Source organism: Bidens hawaiensis, unplaced genomic scaffold (assembly GCF_021521415.1).
Source record: "Bidens hawaiensis isolate Kalapana, Puna unplaced genomic scaffold, B.hawaiensis_p1.1 tig00050839_1, whole genome shotgun sequence".
NCBI classification, from domain to species: domain Eukaryota; kingdom Viridiplantae; phylum Streptophyta; class Magnoliopsida; order Asterales; family Asteraceae; genus Bidens; species Bidens hawaiensis.
In genome coordinates this window covers 120122-130295 of record NW_027499126.1, presented here as the reverse complement: position 1 = coordinate 130295, position 10174 = coordinate 120122, and the positions used below count along the sequence as shown (strand labels likewise).

General features: G+C 34.2%; 1 protein-coding gene and 1 pseudogene across 2 annotated transcripts; both read right to left on the bottom strand.

Annotated features, from left to right (window-relative positions):
- Positions 1 to 480: 480 nt before the first annotated feature.
- On the bottom strand, positions 481 to 4439 carry LOC143598799 (protein NARROW LEAF 1-like; annotated as a pseudogene). Its single transcript, XR_013147180.1, has 4 exons — positions 3534 to 4439; positions 2811 to 2952; positions 2372 to 2614; positions 481 to 1065 (listed from the first exon to the last, which is right to left on the bottom strand). The product of XR_013147180.1 is annotated as a protein NARROW LEAF 1-like (transcript).
- Positions 4440 to 9423: 4984 nt separating this feature from the next.
- Positions 9424 to 9786, bottom strand: LOC143598798 (auxin-responsive protein SAUR77-like). Its single transcript, XM_077076929.1, has one exon. It carries the CDS (start codon positions 9784 to 9786, stop codon positions 9424 to 9426), a length of 363 nt encoding a protein of 120 aa, XP_076933044.1.
- Positions 9787 to 10174: the final 388 nt, after the last annotated feature.

The window sequence follows — 10174 nt, the reverse complement described above, 5'->3', positions numbered from 1 at the left end:
CGTTTATGTTCGTCGTTTAAGGGTATAAATGAACGATTCAAGAACAAACATAACGGAAAATGCTAACGACCATAAATGAACTATAAAACCAGTTAAAAGCAATGTGAAGAACAACGTGTTAGGCCTAAAAGGTTATTAAAGATACACCGTTGTAATGGGTCAAAAAACTTTAAATGAATATATTAACGAACGTAAATGAACACACTTAAACAAACGCAAACTAATGAATGTAAACGAATGTTCATGAACATAAATGAATAAACAGGACATGTGTTCATCTTAGTTCGTTAACTAGATAAACTTTTTTGTTCACGTTCGTTCGTTTATTAAATAAACAAACATAAACGAACTTCCCGCCGAACAGTTCACAAAGTGTTCACTAAATGTTTATTTTATTATTATTTAATGAAAAGGCTCTTTCTTTTTTGGAAAAACCCTGTTTCATGCCCGAACCGGGTTCCAACCTAGGTCCAAACCTGCCCCTTATAATCACAAAATAACTGTCAGCCTAATATAATTATATAAACAAAAATCCCCCAACTTCAAAAGATAATAACTTCCAAACCTTTAAGAGCCTCACTAGTTGTAATAAGATCAAGTTCAAGAAGATTAAGTAGGCGACCCAGGTCAACACCACTCGTCCAGTTTTCGGGCGGTTGACCGACTTTAAGTTTAAGTCGACCTCGGTTTGCTGTCCCGCCCCATATTATCCCAATGGGTCTCGGTTTTCCATCATCTTCGCCATTTAAGATAATGAGGCTTCCGCTATCGCCTTCGAGGTCAAACGTTTGTTGGTTTTCACCGACAACGAGAAAATCAGTAAAAAAACATATGCCTTTTTCGTCATTGTATTCAAGGGCGTAAGCTAAGACTGTTCCTTTGGTCAACCCTGTGCTTCTGCCAACTTTCATGACTTTTTTACCAATAAGAGTGTTGATTGGAGATTGTAAATCTATGATGTTTACATCTCCAATTTCTCCAACATCTTTTACGGATGTGGTTACGGTTGACATGTCGAAATCGTCACTGAACGAATGAATGCTCCATCTGCTCTAACGAATGTTTCTGCATGAACGCCAGATTTTAAACTTAAACCACAGAAATTAATATTTCATTTGAGTTATGCTGTTCAAAATCACATTCTAGAAACTAATGCACTGAATTTAGGGTGTCAATCGTGTTCGGTTGGCGGACTTAATTTTTCAAGCTGAGCATGACTCATATTGATTTGTGTTAAAAACATCAAACCTAACCCAGACACATTTAAACTTAGGTAAAAAAGGGCCCATACATCTAAACTAGGGGTGTGTATTGATCGGTTTCAGGTTCAACCGAGTTTTTGAGCTTTGAAAACTAATTGGTACGTTTTGTATGATTTACGATTTGCGTTTGGTTCAGTTTTGGTTTTTTTGGTTTTACCATTTGGGCTTAAAATTTTTGGGCCGATTTTTTTTTTTGGCACAATATACTGAATTTGGGTTTAAATCATTTTGTTAATTAATGATTAAGTGATTATTATACTTTTTAGCTAAAATATTTGGGTCACACTACTTATTAAAATCTTATAAATTACCAAACATTAATAATAGAAAATGAAAGTCCGTTTTAATTGCTTGCAAAATCGAAACCCAGCCGAAAATTTGGTTTTTACAAAGACATAAACCAAACCGTACGGTTTTGTTTAAATTCGATTGTTTTGCTTCATTATTTTTGTCTTTTTCATGCACACGCCACATGTCAAACGGATTGGCAGGTAGTGACCTTGTAAACGTGTTAATCAGGTTGGTGGGTTGAATTAACAGGTTAAATGGGATGGCGGGCCGACTTGTGTAACTAATGAGGTTAGTGGGTTGACATGTTTCACTGTTTGATTAAATGGGTTAACAGGTTGTAACAAACAGATTAAATGCATGCAACAAATTGGGTTGTGTTGTAACAAATAGGTTAAATGGATTGGCGGTCAACTTGTTAAATTTACCAGGTTATCTGGTTGACATGTTTCAACTTAGATTAAACGGGTTAAACAGTTCCATGTGAACACGACCTTTATTCATTTGTGTCAAAAACATAACCCTAACCCGGTTACTTAAAATCCTGTAAACTATACAAGACCCGTCTATCTAAACGTGTCAAACAGGTTGGTGGGTAGTGATCACATTGTAAACGTGTTAACCGGGTTGGTGGGTTGCAACATATAGGTTAAATAGGTTGGCGCGTCGACCTGTTTAATAAACAAGGTTAGCATGGTCACTTGATTAAACACATAAAATAGGTCAGCCCATACACGACCCGTTTATTAAATGGGTCAAATATGACAACCCAAACACAAAAGTTGGTGAACATATGATGACAATATTTATAAAAGTCTAACCTAGGTTAATGCCAGCAAAGATACCATACCAAAGGTCATCTGTAATAAATGAAGTGGCTCTCTCCACCGCACCAAGGTATATCCCGGGTCCTAGTGTTGGCGGTAAAGGATGAAACATTTTCTGATTTGGATAATCCAAATTAACCGCCAAATGGCGGTTTGTGAGAAAACCAACTTGTCGATTACCCGTTTGGCTTCTCACAATAGCGCCCAACGTTCCGTATGTTTCTTGACTTGCTACCTAACACACAAAAGATGTTTCATATAAAATAAACCACCACTAATTAACCAGTCATTTTCATGTAAAGCTAACAACTTGATCAATAATTGATTAATTTTAACATAAAGACATCAATAACAGTGGTTGATGACTTGATGCAACTTTAGATCATATCCAATAAGTAAAGATTTGATAGCATACAATAATATAATAATAACTGAGAACCTGAACCGATACATGAACCACTTCCACGAAGATCATCCACAATTTCGGTGCACAACTGTTCCTTGCTTATTGGTTCAGGTGTACCAAAGTATGAAAATTCCACAATGTCCACGTCACACCACACGCTTCCAGGGCCCTGTCGGGTTACAAAGAGAGTTAGGGGTGTGCATGGGTCCGTTTTGGGTTCAAGTTGAGTTTTTGAGTTTTTCATAACTGTTGGATTTCGGGTTTTTCGATTTTTGGTTTGGGTTTATTTGGGTTGAAAAAACTGAGCCCAAGATATTAAATTTGGGTCTAAATCTTTTCTTTTGTTAATGATTAATTGTCTATTATACATCTAGGCCTAAAATATTTGGATTACGCAATTTATTAAATTCTTATAAAATACTTAACGTTCAAAATTCATAAACTTAATAGCAAGCATTCAAATAAAACGATTTACTCCCACCCTCTCACACAATAATTAATAGACAAAGCTAACATATATGGGCTGGTTCGGTTCGCTTATTGTGGGCCGGTTCTATTTTTTCGGTTCCTAACCAATACAAAAATGAAACCTAACCAAAATTTCAGCTTTTTAGAAAACGTAAAACACAACCATTGGTTTCTGACTGGGTTCGGTTATGTCAGCCTTTTCAGTTTCATGTACACACCTAATTTGAATTATCATAACGAATTAACGACGAATACGTAACACAAAAGGATGTTCTTTCTTACCTCCAATATAGTTGACAGACACTGAATCGGGCTAACCCACTGTTTATGAACTTTACGGGAAACAAATACTAGAATTGCAGGTATATCCGTTAACACACCCTTACGGATCCTAAAACCAATTGCAGTACCGAGACTGTAACTCCTCAAGATCTTACTATGAGACGCGCGTATAGTCATTATCTCAAGCAAAGTAGTTGCTTGATGCCCTTTTGGTAACCTGCCTATGGATTCAGGTAAAACACCCTTTTGCAGGTTCAGAAAATAGTTTGTTCTTTCTTCAGCAGCATCACTGAGTCGGCTTGAGGTAGGCCATGAAAAGTATGCAGCATTGCTCTCTGAGTGTTGTCCGCCTGATTCATACGGTTGAAGTGTTGGTTGGTTAAATAATGGGAGACTAGATTGACTGTAACATGTTTTGTCTAAATCCAATGCTGATTCTTCTGATGGTGTTGATATTGATGAATGGATTCTTGTGTTTGCGCGTGTTGGATTTGGATCCATCTGAGGTTAATCAAGATTACAGACCTGGAGTAGTGGTTGTTAGTCATCAGGATATATGAAACAGGTTTGATACACGTACACATGCGTTTGAAAGCAGTGTTGTAGAACTCGCCAGCGGCTAGTCGGGTGGTGGGGTACCAACTAGGGATTAATAAGATTGGAATTATATGTGTAATTTTTCGAAATTATATATACAATTTTTTTCAAAACGTTATATTTACTTTTTCAAACTTATTAATCGGATTGGATTAATAATTATAATCATTCATATACTTCAAATATTTTGACAGATTCTGACCCAAATTTGACCGATTTGGACCGAATTTGACTAGTGGTGCAAACAAGCCGGTCCAAGCCCAAGCTCGACAAGGCTCGAGCTATGCTTGTTTTGACTTACGAGAGCTCGAGCTCTACTCTTTCGAGTTATTTTTCTAAAGTTCAAGCTCGGCTAGCGGTCATTGTTTCAAGCTTGGGATCGGCTCGCTTATTATCTGTTGTTAATTATTTATGGGTGGGATCCGGTTCAAATAAAATTAACATACTAAGCATACAAATAACTAGAGTAATTATGTTATATAAAATAATATAGTGTAATAATAATCACTCTAGTTATTTGTACACTTCTCATGATAAAAGTCATTTGTATTTGATTCAAACCCTAATTATCTATATGCGTTTTTTATTATTTAATCTATTTTGAGAAAACCTGAAACGAGTCTAAGCTCGGGTGTGAAGTGTGAATTAAATGCATAAAAGTCCGAAAGATGTAAAACTTAAAAATACACAAGGCTCGTTAAGGTAGACAAGCGTAAACGAGATTCCCATACAAGGCGCGAGCTCGGGCTCGATAACTAAACGAGCTATTTTTGAGTAGTGGTCTCGGCTCAAGCCCAAAAAAGCTGGACTCGTTTCGAGCCTTTTATTGATCTGATCAAGAGTTTATCTGAAATGGAAGTGGTCACTCACCGATTTCCAAATAACTGGATTTTAACAACAGTGGTTTGACATGATGATGATGATGATTTGAGTGAGGCATTTATACAAATAAATAGATTATGGGCAGTGATAAAAAGGTCAAGCAAACATTGAGAATCCAAACTTTGAAATTACCTAAAAGTAACAGAGGGAAATTTAAACCTAGAAGCATATATATATATATGACATACATAATTATACAAAAAATTAAATAAGCAGAATTTACAAAAAGAATGAAAAAGTGTATTGGGATTAAGAATTGTTCTGTTGAATATTATGAGCATGTAATCAGAATTTGTAATGTAAATTTTGAAAAGATTAGATGACTATACATGATCATATATAATAATAATACGGAAATGAGGTCCAAGAGTATTTGTAACCAGTGGGAGTGTTGTTGGATTGATTGATCTAGTACGGGAGGAACCATGATAACAACGGTGTGGTTTCTTTATGATCTCATCTGGGCCAGGGAGTTTTGTTGAATATTGGACCCCGAAGATCCAAGTTTTAGTTGCTTTATTGGGCCTAATGGAGGAAATCCTTATAATTCTCGGCTTTAAATTTGACTTACTCTTGTCTTTCTACTTTCTAGTAAAATAAAAAATAATATATTTTTTTAACTAAAACAAAATTTTAAATTACATTATTTAAATATTATTTCGTTTATTACTTTATTATAGTTGTCTATATTTATTATGTACGGCTAGTTTAGTCCATTTATACTTTATTATAATTCAATTATAATATGTTAACCCGTTTTAACTTGCCAACTTGTTTCCCTATCTAGGTTAAATAGGTTACATTAATTTGTGACTAATGCTATATGTAGTGGAATGACTATAAAATGGATGATTTGTAACATGTGACGTCCAGTCAGCAAAGAGGGTTTTGTTTTAGACTTTTAGGGGTGTAATGGTATTGTAGCCTACACACATAGAATATATATATATATATATATATATATATATATATATAAGGTTTGGATCAAATACAAATAAAATTAACGTGCTAAACATGAGAATCAAGTAGAGTAATTATATATACAAGTAGAGTAATTATGTAATTACTCTATGATAAAATTACATAATTACTCTTACTCTACTTGATTCTCATGTTTAGCATGTTAATTTCATTTGTACGTTAACATTCTCCTATATATAATATATATATATATATATATACTAGTAGAGTGCCCGCGCGATGCGACGGCGGCGCAATTTACAATGTTGTAATCATTGGACATCCAATCTTCAATCAAAGTTTATGAGGCGGAAACCACTAACATTTAGTTAGTTTAGGAACTCGGTCGGATAAAAGTTGAGGTTATCGCCCTCAACTTCGTAGAAACTATAATAAACCTTTCTTTAACTTAAAAATTGTCGATCATTTGATATTAATAAATTTTTGGTATATACTGATACGTGGATAATTTTGTGATTCCACAACTAAATAGAAGTTTATTTGTAGATTGAGTTTATTTTATTCTAATGGTTTTGTAATTGAATTATATAATTGGGTGGGTAGGTTTTGAAATTTTATAGTTGATAATGTAAAATAAAACTAGAGTGTTTATAAACATTTTATATGTTTCTAGTTGCATAACTAAGTTATATTTTAATGCTTAATTGACTTGTACATTATAATCTACAAATCGGTTTTGCAATTTTTTTTATATCGAAACATCGACAAAAATATGCACGTCATAAGGTTGGTTCGGTTTTTTTTAAGAACATTATATATTTAAAAAGATAGACGAAAGCAAAAAAAATGTAAGTTTGTCATTTTTATTTATAAAGATGAGGGGTAGTATGTGTAAACATATCCAGAGATTACAAAACTTAACAGAAGTTTAAGGGTATATAGTGTAAGTTTTATGAGGTATATATTGTAAATATAGAATCACAATTAGAAGTTACGTTAGTGATTGGTGTAAAGTCAAAAATGCCCTTTATTTATTTAAATTTTATGCATTTGAAACTTGTACATGTTGCAATATAGATTGGACCTCTTAAAATTTAAGAGGTCACTAACTCCTATATTATATATGGTATAGATAATTTCACAGACACATAATAATAATAAATAATAACATACACTCACACATCCACCGGCGAAAAATTGATGCCCCCCCCCACCCCATTGTCGCCTCTTTATTGCCAGGGGTGTTCCACCATGTTGTCGTCCCTTCTTGCCCACATTTGTCATCCACTACGTATTGCTTAAGTATGCTAGAGTTAAGAGGTCGAATATTTAACGCAAATAAAATTGAAAGTTGAAAATGAACGAAACCAAGTCATTAGGGTGGCTTTGTTAAGGTCAGACACCATGTATTCTATTATCAAGCCAAGCACAATCATATGTATAGAACAACTTAAAATAGTTAAATGTTCATGGCCTAATACGCAGTTGTCCGGATTAATGTGATTTGGTTTCTACAATCGTTTTCAAGGGTAAACCATGTTGTTTTATAAATTTTATAAAACAACTGGTCAAATTTAAACAAGAAACGGCCTGCAAAGCCAAACCAAACGACTGGTACAAACAATTTTACATTTTAAAGCGAGCCATGAACATCTCTAATTTTGATTGAGGATTACAAGTTAATCATTTGATAAAGATATGCCAAGATTTTTTACAATAAAAACCAATAAAATGATCAATTTGGCAATGAAATTGTAATATTATATTGTTTTAGATCGTTCACATTCAGTGTTTTAAATCATGCACATACATGTATCATGACCAAAGAAACGGGTCATGAGAAGATAATAAGTACTAAAATAATGTAAAAGTTATCTTTATCTCTTGTCACGGTCCATGGAAAAATATTAGGCCATTAAAAAAGTCAATTTGTGTCATCAACTTACTATCTTAATGAGAAACTGAAAAAACAATTCATGACCCAAACCTTGTTGGTAGGGCTGAACATGTGCAACAAATAAGACCGGGACAAGCTTGATGGAAGTTTAGGGGAGCCGATAGGGCATGATTCCGGAAACTTTTTTTAGAAGCAGGTTATTTGTAGAATATCAAGTTATTTCGAGCTGGGCATTGGAAAACTAAAAACATCTAGGTAGTCTGCTATCTAAATAGCGGACTTCAACTAACATAACTAACGGCAATGAGGTGGCACATTGGGTCCCGGTCTTGCACCTGCACCCGATGGTGGAGCCAGGAACCTTTTCCTATGGATTCGGGCTTTTTTGATGCTCCATTTTTTTGGCATCAAAGTTTTCGGGCCCAAATGGGTTGGTCATTAGGACGAATATTGACCGGCACTCTTTTAAAGTCTCGTGGAAATCCAACTAGTGAGGCGATGGTTGAAGCCTCGAGGTGAATTGGCGAGGGCGATGATGCAATGGTCGTCTAGTCGACATAAACAGTAACTGATCGGTCGTTTTTTTGTTATTTATTTAATTTTTATTTATGTATTATGTTTAAGAATTTTTAATTGGGTTGGCTTACTGATCCCTATCTACGAATAATTTTAGTATTTTTTTATAATCTATATATGTGTTATTATTGACACATTTATAATGTTTGTTATTAATTTTCATAACGGGTCAAATAAAACTGAAAAACGATAGAGTTCAGCCAAACCCGGGGGACACTATGTCACTATGTTGCCACTGCCTGCACCTTGGGTTGGTCTTTTTTATGTTTTTTCCTTTCCAAGTCCACTACCAAAACAAGCATGTTTGCCGGTCTGCGGATGGTACAAGTGACCTCCGACTAATTTCAACCCCAATTTGCAACCATTGTGCCACCTTACCAAAATGTTAGTTGAAGTTCGTCAACTGAGACAGAGGACTACCTAGATATATTTTGTTTTTCAAATTCCACCAGAAATAACTTGGTTTTGTACGAGTCATCTACTTTAAGAAAAATTGATTTAGGTCGTTTTTATAAAAAAATAAATAAATTTGGCAATCATTGAAAAAGGATGATTATAAGAAGCAAATGGTGGACCGATAATGCATATTATATAAGAAGAAATTGAAACGAATAATGTGGAAGAAAGGTTTCTCAAAAGAGACTTAAGAGATATATATAATTAACTTACAACTTAAGATTTTTATTTCGTTTATCATGAATCCGAAGTCACTAAAGTGTGTAGCACGCAAACAATACAAAAGAGAACGGAAATCAGATAGTACGTAACACATAAAGGCTACTAGTATGACGGGATAGTGCATTGAGGTCCGCGTCTGAAATGTATAAATAGATTATCAAATATTGATCCAAAGTTATCATGACCAGGCTACTAATTAAATACACAAAAAATAACCAAATAAAAGTCATGAATCAAATTAATATTCCATGAAAATATTCATCTCAGCTCTTGAGATATATTCACATTCAAAGCTAAACCCAAAAAAACATATGTAAATCATAAAAAACTGAAAGTTAGTTAGATAATTAAGTAGAGATCAGCTAACTCATCGACAGAATCCGAACCAAGATTCAAATCTGAGTTGTCAAGCATCCATAACAAATGATCAAACAGCACAACTTCACATTTGATAATAACCAATGCACCATCATCATCTTCATCACCAACAGAAATTGATTTTTGTATTAGAGCATTGACAACCGGATGACTTAAATACTTGGAATCAATCATGTATGGTCTTTTGGTGCTTCCGACAAAGACAGTTATCTGAGATTCTTCTCCGGCATCTGCTGGTCCGTCGGTGGTGGTGGTAGTGGTACTGCTACTGGATTTGGATATTAGGGTCATGAACTTTGGTAGCATGTGACTGATCTTCTTCATGATTGGTTGAGAATAAAGAATGATGGGTTGGTTGCAGAGAACCAGGTTTAGATGGTGATATCCATATATACACATGTATTTTGAGAATAATATTATATTATAAAGTTTAATAAGTGCATAATGTATTTGTTGTTATAAAATAGTAGTATTTTATGGTTATTAACTTATTATATACATAAGACTACATTTGAATTACACGTTATCATATATATCATCTTAATGGTTGTTAGGCTAGTTCTTGTGTGCGGGGCTTTGAACATCAAGGTAGAGTGTCATGTTACTGTTTTGGGGATAGTGGAGTTTTAACTAACAGGGTTGAAAAAGGATAACAAAAATAAAAAGTGTGATAAGTCATAAGAAATTAATATGTGTCAAGTGAAGATCATAT